The sequence below is a fragment of the Tigriopus californicus genome, chromosome 11, assembly GCF_007210705.1.
Source record: "Tigriopus californicus strain San Diego chromosome 11, Tcal_SD_v2.1, whole genome shotgun sequence".
Taxonomy (NCBI): domain Eukaryota; kingdom Metazoa; phylum Arthropoda; class Copepoda; order Harpacticoida; family Harpacticidae; genus Tigriopus; species Tigriopus californicus.
The window spans coordinates 4,286,973-4,307,119 of NC_081450.1; the positions used below are offsets into that span (position 1 = coordinate 4,286,973).

The 20,147-nt window shown below is 39.8% G+C and overlaps 3 protein-coding genes across 4 annotated transcripts; all 3 read left to right on the plus strand.

Moving 5' to 3' along the window:
• Positions 1 to 249: 249 nt before the first annotated feature.
• Positions 250 to 8,542, plus strand: LOC131889998 (dynein light chain roadblock-type 2-like). Of its 2 annotated transcripts, XM_059239241.1 has the most exons (3): positions 250 to 1,557; positions 2,562 to 5,605; positions 7,431 to 8,542. In XM_059239241.1, the coding sequence occupies exons 2-3, from the start codon at positions 5,459 to 5,461 to the stop codon at positions 7,608 to 7,610; spliced, it is 327 nt and encodes a 108-aa protein (XP_059095224.1). In that variant the 5' UTR covers positions 250 to 1,557; positions 2,562 to 5,458; the 3' UTR covers positions 7,611 to 8,542. The 2 variants fall into 2 exon arrangements, with proteins under 2 accessions (XP_059095224.1, XP_059095223.1); XM_059239240.1 differs by lacking the exon at positions 7,431 to 8,542 and having other exon boundaries at positions 254 to 1,557; positions 2,562 to 3,950.
• A 61-nt stretch (positions 8,543 to 8,603) lies between these two features.
• LOC131889996 (fatty acid amide hydrolase 1-like) lies at positions 8,604 to 13,499 on the plus strand. The gene is made up of 7 exons (XM_059239238.1): positions 8,604 to 8,720; positions 8,879 to 9,038; positions 9,773 to 10,003; positions 10,572 to 11,096; positions 11,921 to 12,102; positions 12,572 to 13,136; positions 13,218 to 13,499. The coding sequence occupies exons 2-7, from the start codon at positions 8,901 to 8,903 to the stop codon at positions 13,404 to 13,406; spliced, it is 1,830 nt and encodes a 609-aa protein (XP_059095221.1). The 5' UTR covers positions 8,604 to 8,720; positions 8,879 to 8,900; the 3' UTR covers positions 13,407 to 13,499.
• An 82-nt stretch (positions 13,500 to 13,581) lies between these two features.
• On the plus strand, positions 13,582 to 17,565 carry LOC131889997 (alpha-L-fucosidase-like). Its single transcript, XM_059239239.1, has 5 exons — positions 13,582 to 13,847; positions 15,859 to 16,045; positions 16,110 to 16,337; positions 16,523 to 16,702; positions 16,767 to 17,565. Exons 1-5 carry the CDS (start codon positions 13,691 to 13,693, stop codon positions 17,425 to 17,427), a joined length of 1,413 nt encoding a protein of 470 aa, XP_059095222.1. The 5' UTR covers positions 13,582 to 13,690; the 3' UTR covers positions 17,428 to 17,565.
• The last annotated feature ends 2,582 nt before the right edge of the window (positions 17,566 to 20,147 follow it).

A 20,147-nucleotide genomic window follows, 5' to 3' on the forward strand; every position in this document is an offset into this window, starting at 1 on the left:
AATTTAAAGCTGGCAAAAAAATGAAAAATAGCCATTAACCTGAAAAAATGGGCCCAAAATATGATTTGCTAGATTGATGAACCCCCACTCATAACCAGAGGAAAAGAATTACGTAACAGAATTCAAAAATGTAGTCGGCTTGTGTTTCATGATGACAGAGGTGATCTAAAACAATACGATAGAGCTGTTTGCGGTGTGTTCGATCATGGTTTTTTGACAGCCTTGCAGTCTGCTGCACATTTTTGCATTTTTTTCTCATGAAACTTGTAGAGACACTTTTTGAGATTATTCAGAAGTAATATCAAGTAACCATGGAGTTTGGAGTGCATATCATTTTGAGTTTGGTTTTTAGACTTAGTATATTAACTCATCTAGTCATCTCCAAGACACTTCTAAACAATGGTAAAACATATCCAAATCCTCGGATTATCATCATTGGAGCCACAGGAGTGGGCAAGTCGAGTTTAGCTAACGTTCTGTTAGGGCGTGATAAGAACTTTGATGGAGACAATGATATTCACAATTGTTTCACGGTCATGGGTTTGACCAACCATCAAAGCTCAGTGACCAAGAAGACTTGTCCAGATACGGGATACTGGCTCGGAAATACGAATAATTCGAAAGTAACGATTATTGACACTCCTGGTTTTGGTAATGACCTTCTGGAAGAGGAACAAACCATCAACGACTTAGTGACCGTGCTCAAGGACGATATCAAGTATGTTCATGCCTTTGTGATAGCTTTCAAACAGCAAGATAACCGGATGAGTGCCGCCCTTCGGAGTATGATCAGTCTCTTCCAAAAGATGTTTGGCGATCATTTCTGGAGCAACGTCATTCTTGAGGCCACTCATTGGAACTTCCATCAACGAAGCCAAGAACTCCGAGAGCAATCAGTTCCAAGCTTGACGACGGAACATTGGAAATCAGAATTCAATAAACTAATGGCTGACGCATATGGCGTTCAAATCGAGATCCCCGCTGTGTTCATCGACACTTTCTACGACCCCAGTCATGAAATTGAGCGGAAAATGTACCAAAAATACACTCAAGAGCTTTGGAACTTTGCCAATTCTGTCGATCCCTTTGTCTGCAAAGACATCAAGGTGGCCCTCACTGAGATTAGAGAGTTAAAGCTGCACCTAGAAGCAAAGCAAAACGAAACCATCGTCCTAGGCGGCGAACTGAATGTGATGAAGGCGGAGTCAGAATCACTTCATAGACTAATTACAAATTTGACTAAGCTTCACCTTGAACCAAATACTTCAAAGGCAATGGAGGTGCAAGAGGCATACTGCAAAAACAATCGGTGTTATAAATCACTCACAGTGGGTATGATAGCCACTGCTGTGGCGTTCTTGGGTCTCTTTTTGGGCGTTATGGGTGTGGTTTGTTATAGGGCCAATTGCATTCCACATAGTCTGTCTCCTCGAGGTCCAGAGGAAACAAATTTGATCACGCTAAGCTCTCACAATCAATCCGATGGCAATAAATCAAGTGAATCAATAAATAGGTCGGTGGAGACCCAAATGTCAACGATCAAAGAGTGACGCAATGGTAAGTTCATCAAAAAGTGATATAGGTAATTACATTTTTGAATGGGTAAATATGGATGACAATAAGTGTTATCAAGTCAAAAGAACCAATTAACAAACTTACATATTAAATGAGATCACAGGTTAACGTTGAGGGCCCAAAATAGTAAATACCAAACAATCAGTCGCGAGTATTAAAATCATAACTCTGCGTTATGTTGATATCAAGTTCGCATATTCTCATTTCAAACATAGTTCCAAATGGCATTGGTGCTCCTTAGTCATGTGACAAAGATCTGGTTTGCATAAGAAATATGTATATAATCAAATTTTCATAATGCGTTTTGTTCTTCCTAGAGGCGCCCAATGCAGAGAATCTGGAACCTATTTGAAGCATATTGATCCATGAATTCCTCAAAATGGACAGAAATTTGAAATCCCTTTTTGAAGTCAAAACCACCGAGTCATTGGATTCGTGGTTCATGAAGGTTTAGTCATTCATTTCCAATCTAGCTTTGTTAATCTGATTTGGTTTAGGCATAGACAACTTTAACAGATGATTGAACAAGACGATAAGAGAGGGTAGAACACTTTGTGATTAAAATTCTAAAGCACCATAAACGCTTTATCAGGGCTGTCACTCCTGTAAGGCTGTTTTTCTTAATCAATTTGGAGTTTCTATTTCCATTTCTTCTCTCTTGTACCCATGAATTCGTGACCATGACACAAAAAGCACAATAGTGCTTACTGTGAATCAAAAATGATAATATTCATGTCCCTAAAACTTTACAAGGTATGCCACTGAACGATTTGAATTCAAAATTTAAAAGAAAGAATAATTATTTAGAGCATGAAACTCTGAGCTATTATTTTATATTGGATGTATTTATTTAAAATTTCTAATTTGTCTAGTCCAAGGTTCAGAGTTTTAGAGGAATTGGACGTGTCAATAATCTATTCACTCTGTCCAAATCACCGATGTCCTTTCTTAATGGTATATTTATTATTTTAATCTTTCTTTTTCAGGATGATTTGAATGGATTTTCTCACTTTTATGTTGAGTACTCCAAGCAAAAGGTTTTCATTGCAAAAAATGTTTTTCGAAAATTCGAAAGAAGTGTTTTCTCGTTTTTCAGAAAATCTGTCAGCTCCAAAAAACCCAAAAATTGTCGCTCTGCATTTTGAAATTTCTGCCCTTTTCCCAGCAAAATTTTCGTATTTGGAAAATATGTAAAAATTTATAACTGCGATAGTTTCGATCCAAGCCCCTTATTAGGGATACCTCTCGGTACCGATTACAATTACCCTATTGAATTTTAAGACGGTACATTTATCTTTCCATGCAGGAAGACTTGTTGGCCTGAATAAGCTTGAAAAAGCACAAAGCTCAGATTCCGAAAGGTGACAATTTATGTTTTCTGAAAGGATATTTTAGTGTCCAAGTTTAACATCGTACGAAGCAAACCAGATGCTGGGGTGTGTCCGGACTCGAGTCACAGTGCACTCCACGCCTTTACTCGATTTTGGAGAAATTGGCCGGAATCGTCCACATTTTCTTTTTAAATTTTTTCCTTGAATTTTGCAAGAAGAGCCTATTTGGTAGGACTGACTGTAGTAAAATACTGTAGTCCGGCAAAAAGTAAAAAATCAGAGGACTCGCCCCAGCAATAATAAATACTCTTTCATCTACTCCGGCCCATTTCTTGGTTTTCAGTTTTGCTTTTTTTCAAGTAAAACTTAGTCTACATCCAATTGTATACCATTATATGTATTGTGCATAAATTATATGAATATTTGTTACGAACGTACATCAATTGCAGTATTCATCTTATCCTGCCATTGCGATGCATTTGCCACACCTGATTTGTACGTTACCTCGTCAGACCTTGTGAAATACTTGATTTATTTATTTCTATAAAAATGACCTAGGGTAAAAAGCAATGATCAACCAATGATTGAATAATTAGTGATCCCTTTTGCAAATGTTTGAAATTCCTCTTGCAAAGTAGCTTTTATTGTAGAGTAATTGAGAACTTGAACTTTCCTTTGAAACAGAACTACCAGAATGCTGAAAGAGATAATTGCATCATCCTTTCAAACAATTATATTCCTTTGCAATCGAGTAAGATTAATATGTTTAATTTGATATGCAGATTTTATGAATTATTGTTTATTTCTGTTAACAGTTGTGCCGAGGAATTTACCCTGACATAGCTCTTACTTGTTTATAACATATTGCTACATTAATTTTGTTATCTACCTTTCTCTTAATTGGTAACACACTTCAGTTTCCTCATCAATCGCACTTGCATGTTTGTACTTGAAGACATGTACGTAATTCGACCCGAAGAATTGAAAGAATGTTTTGCCATGGATGGCAAATATGAATAGAGCTAATACAATATTTTTCCATAACGCTTGTGCCTTCATTTCTCCTTCATTTCTAACATTTCTATAACCTTAAGAGAAATGCGTAGACGCGTAACATTTTCAAAGATCAGTGTTTTTCTACTTATCATTTTTGGTGCCTATTTAGTTAAACAGACCTCACTTGCAAATAGGGTAATGCATTGCCCAAGCTGCACTCCCCTCGACTCATTCCAAGATGTTGCCTACGTCTTAATTGAATATGGAAATGTTTTCATAGATATGAGGTTTATCATTTTAAGAAATGTCAAGTCAAAGACAGCTATGTGTCCTTATCACTCTAGCGAACGTTCCTTTCTCTTTCTTGTCTTTCCCATTCATTTTCGAACTTCACCGACTCATTTGGGTGCTCACTCACAACTTTGATGACTCGGTTGGAAAATGATTTTCAGGCCATGTCTCAAGGGAGAAATCAATACAAGGAGTAACCGGAAATACGGTAAGAGCAAAGATGGTTCTAATTTGGCACAACAGCCTTTGTTTAATCAATACCCACTTATCCATACACGGGCACAAGCAGGAGATATATCATTCTAGAGTTTGCACTCTTCGCGAGACCCCTTCAGTGACCTTCAGTGGTCCACGAGGAAAATACGAATGTTATCTGACTAGCGAGAGGGGTAAAAACGAATGCTTAGTTTTAAGGATTTATCATAATCGTACCAATTGGTTGTTGCATGGGCCCATCAATGTCCGTTTATATTGAGCAATCGGGGCAGCTCTTCTTCGTTGTACACAAGTTGTTCCACTCTCATTGCGTTCCCATTCCTTTCAAGAAGGGTGACAGAGAGAGTGGATTTCATCGCAACTTTGGACTGAATCCGATCGTCGTGATCTGAGATCAATTGGACCCTGGTTGGAGCAACTTTGCTTAGGTGTAAAATCAATTTGATATCTCAATCTATTTGCCAGAGTAGTCACAGATCTTTGGTGGACCTCCCCCCCTTATGTCTGCGTGTTTTGCTTGCAAATACCGACCGACCTTGTTGGAACTGCCCTGAAGTCCCAGTCGACGTTCCATGTTCCAACTTAGTTAGTAGGTCATCTGTTGCTGATAAGCCAAGAAACAAGTTCAAAAAAACGGGAAAATTGGCATCGGTCCTCCTTGTGAAGACGCAAAAATCTCGCTGGTTATCTTGAGGACAAAATGTGAGTTGTCAAAACGAACAGTGGTGACCTTCAGCTCAACTTCTGACACCTTCAGGCTTCCCTCTCCTTGTTCCCTTGCTCCTTGGACCTTGGAACGTGTGCGATGAAGGAAATCCTGGAATTCTCTAGAGAATTTGAAAGTGACTTTAAGACGAATTGGATGGTTTGAAGGTGCTGAAAGGTTTTCCGGACTAATCTCCTTGAGCCTTCTGTCGTCCACCACTCATCGGACCACGAGGATCAACTTTCGGGTGAAGGCCAATCACCCAAGTCCACTTTTGAATGCTAAATTCGAGCTTTGAGAGCCACTACGCACAACCTCGCCCATTCTTGCGCTCTGCAACACCATGGCCACGAGCGAACTTCCCATCACTCATGACTTGGACGAGATCCTCCGACGAATCTCAGATATCAAGCACATTGCCGGAGTGGTGGTGGTCAACAAAGAGGGGGTCACGGTCAAATCCACCCTGGATAACTCTCTCACTGCAATGGTAATTACTTAGCATGAGACTTTGAATATTTGTGGGGTTGGATCTTTCATTTATATTTTTTGCATTTTGGGGGTTATATGATTTCCTTTGAGCCTATAGAGAAAGAAAAAGTGTCCTAACTTTCAATGGATATTTGGAATATCAAAGATTTATGACTCACCCATTAGGGAGTTTCGTTTATCTAGGGTAGGGTATTTGAATTAAAAAGAACTATGGGATTAATGATAGACGGCAGCTGAGTTCAATATCATACCTCATGGCATATTTTCTAAAAAAGAAGCACCTGAAGTTGTCTCATAATGAATAATAGTCCAAGAAAAATATGGTTGATTATTTGCTCCTTGTACAGAACCGTAATTGCAAGTATTTACTTCTGTAGTAATGACAATGAAAAACTAAAAGTATCAACTAGATTCAAGTCTCATGCAGGCAAACAAAATCATTAGTCACTAAACCATACAAGTAGACAAGCAGGAGGTATTTTCAGCTTGGATGTAGTATTGCGATTGTATTGTTTTCTCAAATATGAGAGATGGACAGGGAAAAGCAACAAAACTTAAGTGATTGGAGGGGGTTCCGAATAGATATCAATTTGTCGTATGAACCAATTACTATTAGTTGCAATTACGGGCATTGTCGTGGGAAGACAGTGAAGGTTCTTCACAATTACAAATTGCTTAATCATAAAATCTAGGTCAATTAAGGTGTTTTTATTTCAAGAATCAATTCAGTAGCCCCACGTTGCTTCATGCTTCAGATTTTAAGGCATTATTTGACTGAGACATAATTCCTTTAGAAATGCATTGTTTTTCATCATTGGAAGCCAAGTCATTCGGCCACCGAAATCTTAAAACCAATTGTAATTATTCTTGTTTTTTATGGAGCAATGTTCTAAATTGATGTGATGTTAAGTTAACCTAATGAACAATCTTTTCTGGGTGGATAACAAACCCGAAGAAACATTTATTGGCAATAACAATGGTGCATTGAAACAAAACCATCCACTTTGTGGAATTAGGATTGCAGCTGCGATAGGGTATGTACTGTATATGACCTCGTTAGGTTGGTTAACGATATAATCTAAGTACGAATTGGGGAACAGCAACGCGCTTTAATGAGTTTGTCAAGATTTAGGGTTACGCAACTGGTGCAAAATCCCGGTTTAAGCTCGCTATCAAAAATAAGGATCGATTTTTCGCATTTATTAAGCACAAAATTGTTACATTTGAAGAGCTAGATATGCTTTTAACGGGAAAAATAGAAATTAAGAATAAGGGAGATGTTACAGAAATTGTCTCAAATTTCGGTCGAGTTCGCTTTTACTTTTCGGTGGCTCATCCCGAAGAAACTATTCGCTAAAAACACCTTTGAATGATAATGATTTCGTCAAAGCGGTTATTTTCCTGTTCATATTCATAATAGACCTTACACTGAAAAAAAACCGACATGAAAAAAAAGGTTCTTTTTCGAATTTTCGAAGAACGACCGAAAAATGGGCCGAAAGGTGAAAGTGTACATGTATACTGGGTTCTTTCCGAGCGTACGGAGCTTAAGCTCCGAAATATCTTTTTGGAAAACATATATCATATGAGGCTTATAAGCAGCTGAGTTTGGATTAAAAAAACAGTACAAATTGTTAACGTTTACATTTGCTTTAAATTCGAAATTTCGAGGTTAAAATGGCGGGAAATCGGTTGTTTTAGACTGGCAGATTTTCTGAAAAATGAAAAAGCAAGTTTTTTTCGAACTTTCAAATAATATTTTTTTGAAAAACAGGAAGTCTAATCCATGCTATTGCAGTTAATTCTACTCAATCAATTTTCAGTACTCCGTTTTGGTATCGTCGTTGGCCACACGTGCCAAATCCATTATTCGTGATTTGGATCCCACCAACGAGTTGACTTACCTGAGGATCAAGAGCAAAAAGCATGAAGTTCTGGTTGCGCCAGATGAAGAATACATTCTGATTGTGGTCCAAAACCCACCGGAACCACTCAACTCTTGAAAATACCAAGACTTTTTGATTCGAATAAGAGTGTGATGAAAAAAGGCCGTTTTATTTGTCCAAAAGACGAGTTAGGAACTTCTGTAGTGTGGTATTGTTCATTTCGGTAAATTTCGATGAAGATTACATGGCTTTTTGGCACTCAGTGCTATTTTCTGCACCTACTTGAGCCATAAGGTTCCGATACATGAATAGCCCGTGTCAGTTCTAAGACCAATATGCAGAAAAATGCTAGAAGTACATGAATCAGTAAAATGTTAGCTTTTTTCTATGACCTTCTGTTATTGGTGGCTAAAATTGTTTTAACAAAGAATGAAGACATTGGTTGTCGACGTCCATGACTGACTTTAGCCTTATTGCATTTGTGAATTACTTTGAAATAATGCTACTTGGCGTTGATCAAGAATCAATCTCTCCTATTTCAATCTAAACATCTTCAACGCGAACAAAAATTACCGTAGTAGTGAAATGCAAATCCGCTCTGAAGTTATTTCTGATGAAATAACAAAGAGACGAATGCTGCAATAAATCATTCACCTAAGCTAAAGTGTTAAGTGATCGTGATTATCGGTTGTCAAGTTGAATCAACCTTATTATCTTCGCCGTTAATAATTTCGGGAAACCCGCATTTTGCCCCATCAACTGGTCAAAGTCCAAAGTTCTTGTCAAAGGTTGTTTGTTGTCAACATATGATTATTATTCGCGGGAATTCCTGTTTTCCCGCTTTGATACCAGGTGTGGACCCTAAACATGCTTTTAGTTCATTCACCCTCTTAAATTGCTTCCATCTGCCCCACACAATCATCCATAACCTTTGATCTTTTTCAATGCCAGATGTCGCTTCCATCGGAGGGCTTCACTACTCAGCACCCTCTCTCTACATGGATATCGTCGTTCTCAAAGTGAAGGAACTTGAAGGGAGTCAAAACCTGTTTCACCAATCAAACCACTTGTCCTGTGTGTAAAAGTAAATTCAAAACAACCATCATTCTCAGACTGGGTTTCCCAACGTAGCATTGTGGAGTATTGTATAAATGTTAAGTACAAGAATACAAGACGCTTTTACCTTGACATAGGAGTGCGAGTTCATCGTTATCTCTTACTATTAGAGTACGTAGTACTCTACTTAAACCGGGCGTCTTGTTCAACAATGTATAAGAATTAGTACAGGTTAGAGGTTTAATGCAAGATAAAACGTGTGAACGAGCACTAGTCGACCATCTGTGATTCTGTAATACAATGGGATCGTGTTCATCCTTGTCTTCTAGTTCGGATTGGTTCCGTTTCGCCATGAGACCCTTTGAGACCTTAAGAGACCTGTGCCATGGCCAACCCATGTTGGAACAGGTGTGCTTGAATTGGAAATCGATCCTTGGCACAGGATTGGCCATTTACATCGTGACCAAGCTGGCCAAACGGCTTTATCAGGTAAATCATGAAGTGGAATGAGGCCAAAGCTAAATGACTTTGAGAAGTGCTCTGCAAGAAATTTTTGATTTCTCGGCATTTCGTTGAAATGGCTTCACTTTTTGTTTTTTTTTTTGGCTTTTTGGCTTGGGTTTTTGACTTTTTGGCTTTGGTTAGAGATGGGATCTGAGTCTGAGGTTCGATTTTTCGTAGACTGGATTGTTTTTTCTTTAAATTATATCAAGTGCTCCTTGTAAATTGTATTGTATTCCTTCGATTTTTCTCTTGGCAAGTAACTTCGATTAAACTTGATAAGGATTGATTTTCGTACACATCTTAGAACTCATTGAACAAGTTGTGGCCTCCGCATTTGAAAATGCAATCATTGTAGAGTGAAGAGGAAACTCCAGGCACCAATTGCTCACCTTGATGGCTTCATTATCTTTTGACCAAACTTATTTGTACAGAAAGCGTTCCAAGGGACTACAAAGTAAAAGTCAAAGCCGATCAAAAGTGCTCTGTAATTCTCACATTTGAAAACTGCAAAGAATTAGATTTCGTTGTCCCACATCAATGTCCGATGCAGTGTCATGCATCATACAACTTAGATCAAAATATTGCACTTAATCAACATAAATGTTGCCAAGCATGTCTTTGTCACCAAGTCTAAGCCCCGGCTGTCTCCGGTTTGTTCCACGTTCGTTCCTGTCTCACAAATTTCAGTGTTGAGACACTTTTCCTCCCAAATTTTGCAGCGTCGCATTGCTTTGGGCAAGATCCGAGGTCTTCGAGAGCGAATTGCTGCCAAGAAGTTGGCAATGGTCGAGCGATTATCCCAGAAGGCTTCCCAGGACCCTGGTCATGGCGGGAGTTCGGCTCTGGTGACCCGTGAGCGATTGGAAATCATCAGCATGCCTCTGGAACACCTTCTGGACCAATTGAAAGGTGGCCAATTGAAACCCATTCAAGTTTTGGAGGCCTTTCAAGTGAGTGACAACAACCGGCCTTTGCTTCGGGAAAGAAAGGCCTGGCCATCCTTTCCTAATTTCGGAGAGGGGGGGTTAGTATTTGTGGTAGAAGTAGTAGTAGTTTATTGTTGTTGTTGCCGCTTGAATGCGGTGGAATTTCAACTTGATGCATCATGCTTCAGAGATTGAATTATGGCTTGATGTACGTCGTACGTACAAGGGAGAGGCCAAGGGGTCCATGCAGTTCTATCTACTCTCTACGTGCAAACAGGAACCAGTCTTCCTTATTGGCTCATATTAGAGCCCAATTTTGTAAATGGAACCAAGCTCCCACAGGACTTTTTTGAAGAACGATCTTTTACTTGGACAATGCTTGTTGACGTTTAAAGGGGTTCAAAATGACTATGAAGCCTGTGAGTGCAACTTTCTTTAGAAATGAGTTGCACGTTTAAAAAACCTGTTCCTATGGCAATTGCGAAAACATCGAGGAAGATATGTCCCACATTTCCACTGCATCAAAACCAAGATCTCGGCAGATTTTCTTGAACTGCACGCGGAAAAATAGATCTGATTTTCCCCATTTCAGGCCAGGGCTTTGGAAGTGACCGAAGAACACAACTGTGTGTGCGATTTCATTACTGAGGCCCGAGATTGGGCCTTGGCATTGGAATCCGTGCCCGGAGATCAACGAGGACCTCTGTACGGTCTTCCCATGAGTATCAAGGAATGCTATTTTGTCAAAGGTTATGATGCTACCGTGGGATTAAGTCGATTCATTAACCAACCTTTGCCGGCGGATGCCTCCATCATCCAACATCTCAAGGAGCTTGGAGCCGTTCCATTTTGTTTGACCAATGTTCCACAAACAATGAAGAGCTATGGATGTTCCAACCCCGTGTTTGGTGTCACCACAAACCCTTGGGACAAAACTAGATCCCCGGGTGGATCATCGGGTGGAGAGGCTTGTCTCCTCGCTCTGAATGGATCTCCCTTGGGCATTGGAAGTGATGTGGGTGGAAGTTTAAGAACCCCTGCCCATTTTTGTGGTGTAGTTGGGCTCAAACCCACGACCGGAAGAATCTACCAAGAGGGACGAAAACCAGGATCAGAGGTAACGCAATTCAGTGAACAGCCTTAAAACAAGTCTTAAAATGATGAAACCATCATCTGGCTTGGCCTTTTTCCGGCCTTGAAAGAAAACGCTTTCATTGCTATAACGGCATCCATAACTTCCTTGTGCCAGCCCATGGTCTTTTTATGAGGTGTGAAAAATGCCATTTTTTTCCTTTGGCCATGCCGCTCACGATCTTCCTGGATCTTGAGATCGAGAACTGACAATCTCTGGAGACCACTTACTTGCATCTGAAGGGGTGTGTGGCTGGATGGCCTCTGATCGATCCATGAGGCAATCGACAGAGATTTGAAATATGGCTAAGATCAACCAAGGGGTAAAGAAAACTCGACGAGAGAGAAAAAGAGATTGATATAGAGAGGGCAGGGAAGAACAGGTACACCTTTTTGGGCACATGTTCGAATTTTTGAACCAAAGTTTGAAGATTTCAAAGTCAAACATGTAGATGATTGCAGATAATCTTTCTTTTGCTTATATAGTTTCTTTTGTAAACAAATGAGAATTAAAGGTGTTTACCCCAAAAGTCAAAGAGTAAGGACAAGGAAAATAGTTCTTTTAATACCTATTGTTTCTCTAGATTGTTCAGCTTTCTCTTGAGAGACGTGCAGTGATCGTTTATGTTGGCTCATTTCTCAGAAGTAGATATTTTATCCCACCTATTTCGCTCCCAAATATGATTCAGAAGTCACCAATGTACAGAAATGTAGAGCTCATCTATAGAAAAAAGCCATTTCGACATTGGTGTGTGTCAATATAATAATGAGAATTATAAGAAGGCTCTCATCATGATTTGTTAATTCTAGGGATTTTTGGTGGGCATCAACTCCAATGCTGGTTTCATGTCCAAAAATGTGGATGGCATTGCCCTCGGGATGAAGGTCTTGTGTAATGAGACAAAAACGATGTGCGACAGGGATCACAGAGTTGTTCCAGTGCCTTGGAACACTCAATTGGCTAAACCTAAACGGAAACTGAAATTTGGATGGTAATATTTTTGTTGTTGTCTATTCAGACACTCGCGTCAGGGACAAGTTAAAAGAAAGTAAGGTAAAATGAATGGTACAGTAAGGCAAGATTTCTGGACCAGTCCATAAACAGATTCGCATGGGAAATGAGATTTGGAATATATACCTATTCAATTTCCCATTAACACTGATATTCCTTGGACAGATTCCTTGGAAGTACTGATATGATTAATCTAATTGCGACGCAAATTCTCCAATCGTTGGTGTTTGATTTTTTTCGGTTCAGCTGCATTGGCATTTCCTAACCCAAAAACAAATAGTGATCCAGCAGTATAGACAGATTGATTATATCAGTACTTGGAAGTAGAACTGGTTGACTAAGTTTATGTCAAGCCAAGTTCAAATTCCGCCACGCACCCTGATATCTAAGATAGTAGAAAACATCAAATGTGGTAAATAGAACACACTAAACATATTTGGCAATTCTAGGTATGTGGATTCGCCCAAATTGCCAATTTCACCCGGATGTCAGCGTGCCGTCAAGTTGGCCGCTAACCTACTTGAAAAGGATGGTCACACTGTGGTTCCGTTCCATTTGAAGCACCTTCAAGATTTGTACTACATCTATATCGATCACATCCTAGCCGATGGAGGGGTCAATGCTATGGCCTGGTTAGACGGTGATATCATTGACAAGTCAATCTCAATTAACTACTTGGCTTGGAGCACACCAGAATTCCTACGAAAAACCCTAATCTGGGCGTTCATTGCCGCCCGATCACCCGATATTGCCTCTTATGCTATCCGAGGGGTCACAAAGACCTATCAACTTTGGCGGTCCATGAAAAAGGCGATCGATATTAAGACCGAAATTTTGGACGACATGCGTAAGCAAGAGATTGACATCCTCTTGGGACCCGGATTCAACTTCCCCGCAGTCCCGGAGGACTATCCGTCTCAACTCATTTCTGGGGTGTTTGTCCCGGGTATCTATAATGTCTTGGACTTCCCTGCGGGCGTCCTTCCCGTTACCAGACAGACCAAGCAAGATCAGGTTAGACATTTGGAACATGGTTCCAATTGGAGGTTTCGTTTGAGAATTATTATAACATACCGTGTGGTATACATCTTATAGGATCTCCTGGCAACGACTTATTCCTCGTCGGACCATACTCATCATTTGGTACGAACTAGTATTAGCAACGCTACAAACATGCCGATTGGAATTCAAGTGATTGGCAAACCTTGGGAAGAGGAATTGGTCATCCACGCCATGTCGGAAATTGAGCGTTTGCGTACTGAAGGCGGTCATTTTAAGCTGTAATTCTTAGTACGCCCCAAAAACATGTGTCTTAGTTTTCAATTCATGCAGTTTTTACTTGAAATACATCACCTGTACAGACTTAGGAAATGCAAACCCTTGGCCAGAAGATCAAATTTCTTACCTCGACGTCAATATTTGAGGATGGCAGATAGAACAAGGACCAAAGGTAAGTGTGGTCCGTTTACTTAAATTGGGGGCGTTATCTCTCGTCAAATAGATCCAAACACTTCGTTTGCCGTTTGAAAAGAGATATCTTCAGCGGGGACCTTAGCAGTGTTCTCATCATGATTCAGGTGATTGGAGGCTTAAGTTTTCTTTTAGCTTTGGCGAGAGGTCAATACACTCCCGATTGGGAGAGTTTGGACGCCAGACCGCTTCCGGCATGGTATGACGATGCTAAAGTCGGCATATTTATGCATTTTGGACCTTACGCGGTTCCAGGTAAGAGAATAACTTCTCTAAAGTAGGTTTCATAACATTGATTTCAAAATTGGTCAATATGTTTTTTATGTTTTGCTTGTCTCCTACAATATACTTCCTTCAGTATTGAAGCGAGGAAAATTGACTCTATAGTTAAAATTACATTTTCGCCCAATAAACCTGCATTTCCGACCGACTGAGAACGTACATGGTTAAATCTCTAGCTCAAGCTCATGTCAAAGACAAACGGTAATAGCTCTCAGAAAACTAAGGATTAAAGCACAAAATGAACGAACTAACCCATCTTGGCAAATATACATTGAACTTTTAATATGAATAACTTTGAAATCAAACTTTCGAATACGCTGAACATTTGCCTGTACTTTGTTATAGAGAGCCCAGTTTCTGCAATGGAATGTTCCATTGACCAATGATGAAAACATTCTCGCCTTCACATTTACCTTCTTCACCCAATAGTGACATGTTCCTTGATATCTAGAAGACCTGGATGGGGCAGACCAAAAAAGGAAGTGAGGCTCTATCTCTTTGCTCTTTTCTAAGAGGGTCCTTATCACAACTTTATTTATTTTAAATCATTAAGTAGTAAGAACACGCATACAGTTGTGCAAAAGTAAGGTGATTTCAGGAGCTTCAATTACGACTTGCTCTTTTAAATAGCATAGCATGCACACTTACAGTGCTAACCATTAAATGGACTCTCGAGATTTAAACACAACAAAAAGAGGGATGACCCTAGCGGAGGTTTAGAGCATAAAGGGCGTCCTCTAGAGCCTGGCTTTAAAGGAGGACGCTCTATCTTGGTCCTTGAAAGTCATTGAAAGGGGGCCGTGTGTTGAAAAATGGACGACACCAATATCTTCCAATTGGAATCATGGCTAAGTTCTTATGTTACAAGAATGCATTTATTGGTTGTTCTTTGCAGGAATTATCTTTTGAATTTATTTTAAAAGCCTACTGCCAAACAAGCCCTGCTTCCTCATTTGCCAAGCCAGCCCCGCTCATCTGCTCTTTAATGTAACGGAAGAAAGGGCAAACAAAGAGAGTTCCCTAAGACCCGCCATGTTAATGGGCAGTCTCGTCAGCTGAGGCTTTTGCTTGCGCTGTTTGACAATTACTTGCAGCTTTTCTTCGCCGTTTGTCTGGAAGAATTGCCGTCAAAAGCTCAAGAGGACGCAGGACGTTCTTTTCTTAGAGGGCGCTACTTTCCGCTTCTCGAGAGCCAATACATTAAAAATTGAAAAATTTAAGATCAGAAAACAGCACCGAAAATAGCTCAAATAGCAAAAATGATAATTACGGAAGTTAAAAAGTAAAACAAAATAAAAAAAATTCTAATTTATTTGAATAACATTTATTGCGAAATGATCTTTCTCTCATTGTATTTGTGCACAGCAGAATAAAAATTAATGGCTAAGCCTTTTTTTCCTTAGCTAAGCATTGTCTTGCGTTTAGCCATTCTAATTCATATACAAATTGGAAGTTACCCGATTATATTGGCTTCAATGTCAGATGGTTGATTTTCTGAGGTTTGGAACATTGTTTTGATTTTGAAAGATCAGTTGTGTTACACGGCCAAGTTGCATAGTCTTTAGTCTTAAAATGGCGTAATTTAATAATTAATCGATCTATGATTTTCAAAATTGAAAAAATGCAATAGCCAGGAAAGAATACAAGGAATATAAAAAAGGAAAAAGTGCGTTCTAAAATACATCATACATTTCTTTCATCTCTAAACTAACTCTTCATTCATATGAAGATGATCTCCTTGGCAAACTGACTCTAGAGAACGCCCAAAAGTGTTTGTTGCAATGTTTGTTTTGAAACTATTCATACCCTGGAGGTTGCATGACTTGACCACACAAAAATTTCATTGGGGCGGAAATATTAAAATCTTTTTTCGGGGAAGCTTTGCACTAGATTTACCTTTTGATTCGCCGTACTTGGTGCATTTCCTTTTTTGTATTCATCCAATTCCAAGATGCAACACGCAAAGTCAACTTTTCTACTCCAGGTGTCGAGTCCGAATGGTTTTGGATGCAGGCCATGCGAAATGAGAGTGAAGGTGATCAGAAGTGCGCCAAATATCTTGAGGACTACTTCCCTCCTAAGTTTGTTTATCAAGACTTTGGGCCTATGCTTACCATGGATTTCTTTGATACTGACTTCATCTCCGATCTTGTTGTGGATTCTGGAGCCAAGTAAGAAATAACAAAAGAGGAGTTCTAACAAGTTCAACTCAGATTACACATCAATTGATTACAGATATCTTGTGTTCACCTCGAAGCACCATGATGGTTACTGCAATTGGCCTTCAACCTACAGCTACGGCTGGAATTCCATGGCAGTTGGACCGCGACGAGACGTCCTTGGGGAATTAAAATCATCGTTCGAGAAGAGACACCCTGATTTCCATTTTGGTGTTTATTACTCTTTGTTTGAATGGTTCAATCCCATTTACCTCAAGGACAAAGAAAATAATTTTACGACAAGGTGAGTTTGTCTGATATTTGTCCCTTATTAGTTTCCAAAGTTTTGTCCCTTTTTTCACCCACCTTTTCTTGGGAAGCAGGACCTAAGATCTACGGAAGAAGCCTTCTTTTTCGTATTGATTCATGGAAACCTGTCAACTTTATCATGAAACCTAGTCATGTTTCCCAACCACTTTTTCGCTTCAGGGAGTATGCTTTAAACAAGATGCAACCAGAAATGAAAGAACTCATCAACAAGTACTCCCCAGATGTCCTGTGGGTGGATGGTGATTGGGAAGCCAAACCCGAGTACTTTGGTTCTAAAGATTTCTTAGCCTGGCTTTACAATGAAAGTCCATCCAAAAGCAACATTGTTACCAACGATAGGTAGCTGGAAATGAGTCGTATTTATAGACGTTATGATTCCACATTTAATCTCATGATCATGTAGATGGGGCCAAGGAACCGCCCAAAAACATGGTGGATACTATTCTGGCCCCGATCGGTTCTCCCCTGGGACGCTCCAAGCCCATAAGTGGGAGAACGCCATGACCGTTGATAAGATATCTTGGGGTCACCGACGAGACATCAATATTGAGGACATCCTATCCATGGATGAAATGGTCACTGAAATCACAAAGACCGTCAGCTGCGGTGGCAATATCTTAATCAATGTTGGTCCAACCAAGGAAGGAACCATTATCCCCGTGTTTCAAGAACGACTTCGTTCAATTGGAGCGTGGTTGAAGGTCAATGGAGAAGCTATCTATGGTTCCAAGCCTTGGACCACACAAAATGATACTCTGTCTTCGAACGTGTGGTACACTAAGAAAGGATCCGACGTGTTTGGAATTGTCTTGGGGTGGCCAAAAGATGACGTCATTCTCCTTGGAGCACCTAAGGTAGAGCAAGGGCAAACGAAGATAACCATGTTAGGATTCTCAGGCACCCTGGATTATACAACTGAGTTTCAAGGTGTGGCCGTTCAATTCCCGTCCTTAGGGAAGGTTTTGCAAGGCTGCTCTTCGGGTTGCCAATGGGGATACGTCTTAAAATTTGAAGGATTAGCCAAGGACGATGACTATAAAGTGGATATCAGCATTGAAGTTTGAATTGGGTTTTAAAAGAATCCAATGTATTTGTTGTCATGTTTGTATTTGAAACTGAATGGGCAATGAGATATGATGTTTTTACCAAAATTTTTGCTTGCTGCATATTGTAAACATCAAATAAATATCATTTGGAATCTGCGACGAGCATTTTTTTTATTTCAGCACTACGCTAGATACGTCACAGAGTGCTTCAGACACAGAGCTCACTGAGCCAAGCCTGTCTACCTTTTGGGAGACAATTTTTGAAGTTGACCTTCCCTTCAAAGCTGCAACTGAACTCTGAGATTAGTTGGCGGATTTTCGCACCTCAATTACTGAGTAGGGGTTGGAAAAAAGTTTGTGATTTTGGTCAAGATAGTTGTTTTTAAGTCAATCAGCCAAAATAAGTTCTGAATGCGTAAGAATAAGTTTAAAAAAAGGTGAAAATAGAAACAGTTTTATATTTGCTTGGATATTCAAGTATTAGTGTAGTATTTTCGATCTTCTTGCTCTTTGGACCCAATGCAATCCCAGATCTTTGCCGTCGGTCTGGATTTGTGTAAAGGGATTCGCTGTTCTTGGATAAAGTTCTCCTCGTACCAACAGTTGGCGGATAAACACCGAAAGGCTTATCCACTTCCCTGGGCCTCTTACCGGTCTCCAGCAGGCCCTTGGTTTTGTTTCTGACATAAGGATTGCTCTCACTTGCATTTTAAACACTGTTTTGGTGGCAAATGATGGGAGGGTTACCACTCCCCTTTAGGTTAAAATCAGATCATGTGCAGAATGACTACTACGAAAACACTTCCTCTTTGTAAAAGCTTGAGGTTACATGTCAAACAAAAAAAATGACATTATTGCAGTGGATAATGGCAGGTTGATCCACGATATACACGTATATACATACATCCACTCAATTAGGTTTGGTTTTTCAAGGCTCTTTGGTATGACATGATTACTTCAAAACCTAATAAGTTTTTTTTAATAAGCTCATTTATGTTTATGTTTAACTTTAGCAGTTGCTCTCTGATCTGTATTGTAGTATTTCTAGTTCCAAATCGTTATGTGTAGTTCTTTAGTTTGATTGTATTGGTCCTTGACCGTTAGAATTTATTGTTTATTAGTGTATTGATTTCATTTCGTGTGACATCGGTTTGTCGAATTTATTTCTGTGTTTTTGTGTTGTTTTCCTAACTTAAATATGTACTTGATTCCTTGTTTTTCTCTGTCCCTTACTTTTTGTTTGCTATCTCCATCTTAGATTTGTATATTTAGTTTGATGTGAAGTAGTTCATTGCTATTTTGTTTTGTTGTCCTGCACCTCAAGACAAGATTGCGTAGCCTTTTAGTTCTTTTCTTTTTCTTGGTCTCTTGATTTTTTTTTTTTAACTCTGTATTGCGAGATATTTGTCATTGGATCATAGGTCTTTTACAATGTTTACAGTATATACGTACATCTATTTCGCCCCATTCTGGGTTCTGGGGCCGCCATTCGAGGGATGATCCACTAGAAGGGGGGGGGGGAGACCTGGGATCGAACCCATGAACCCGAGTTTAACTCGGTCGCGCGTTAACCAACTGCGCTAGAACCATCTCCCTTTTTTGCTACTTTGCTACTCATAGATAGTTGTTCCTCCTGCATTCATGATGGAAGCTATTTTTGGAATAGTCAGCAAAGAGACTAGACAATATTTAGACTTGGTCATAGCTGGGAAGGATCCTCCCGTAGTCAATAAGCCGTTTATTATAGAGGCTTTAGTAGCTTTGGTCAGTGAAACCAGAGAGCTGGAAGAAAAGGCTCACCCAGTAGTTGAGAAGTCGACTGATTTGACCAATGTAGAGGTCGAAGTAATAGCTCGTCTTCATCATTCATGGATTAAGCAGTTTGCTCGAAGGTTTTCTTAGTTGGGGACTTTAATTTTCCGGCTAGCGTTGCAGAGTGGGAGGCTAGTCCCGATGGGTATGTTCCCATTTCAAAATCGACATCCCAGTCGTTTGAAAAGCTGGAAGAATTTGCGATCTTGCGCAATTTCTCCCAGCATGTTGGTGTAGCCACTAGAGAGAATAGCGTTCTCGACTTGGTCTTTTCCAATGACCCTGAGCCATTGATAAGTTAGTTTCAGTTTTTAAGGAAGTTTGCTCCAGTTTAGCAATCTCTGAATGTGTGCCAAAAGGTGGTACACGGACAAAAATTCCAAAATATAGGAAGACTTGGTTCAAAAAGTTTTGTAAACTGGCAAAAATGCTGAAGAGCACTTCGAATCCAGTAATTGTGGGTAGTCTCCAAAAAGAGTGGGACATCGTTCAGGGATAGATTAAGGCCTCCATCGAATATGACCAGTTACAAACTGAGAGTAAGGTGGTTCAGGAGATCAGATGGAATCCGAAGGCTTTTTTCTCTTATGAGAACTCTAAGAGAAAAATAAAACACCCTGTTGGGCCTTTTGAGGTTGATGGGGAAGCCATTAGCAATGTAGAGACTATGGCTAACATGCTTGGAGATCAGTTCTCCAGTGTGCTTTCAACCCCACTGAGTTCGGAAGCAACAGCTCATTGCTCTGAAGATGAGTCTGTTGAGATTGATATGGTTAGTCTAGTTGAGCGTTTAGATGATCTTGTAGTCACAGATCAAGATGCTTTTGAGGCCATTAAGGACTTGAGGCTTTCAAGTTCTCCTGGTCCTGATGGCGTGACATCTCAGTTTCTGATGAGATGCTCACTGGTTCTTGCTCCTGTTTTCT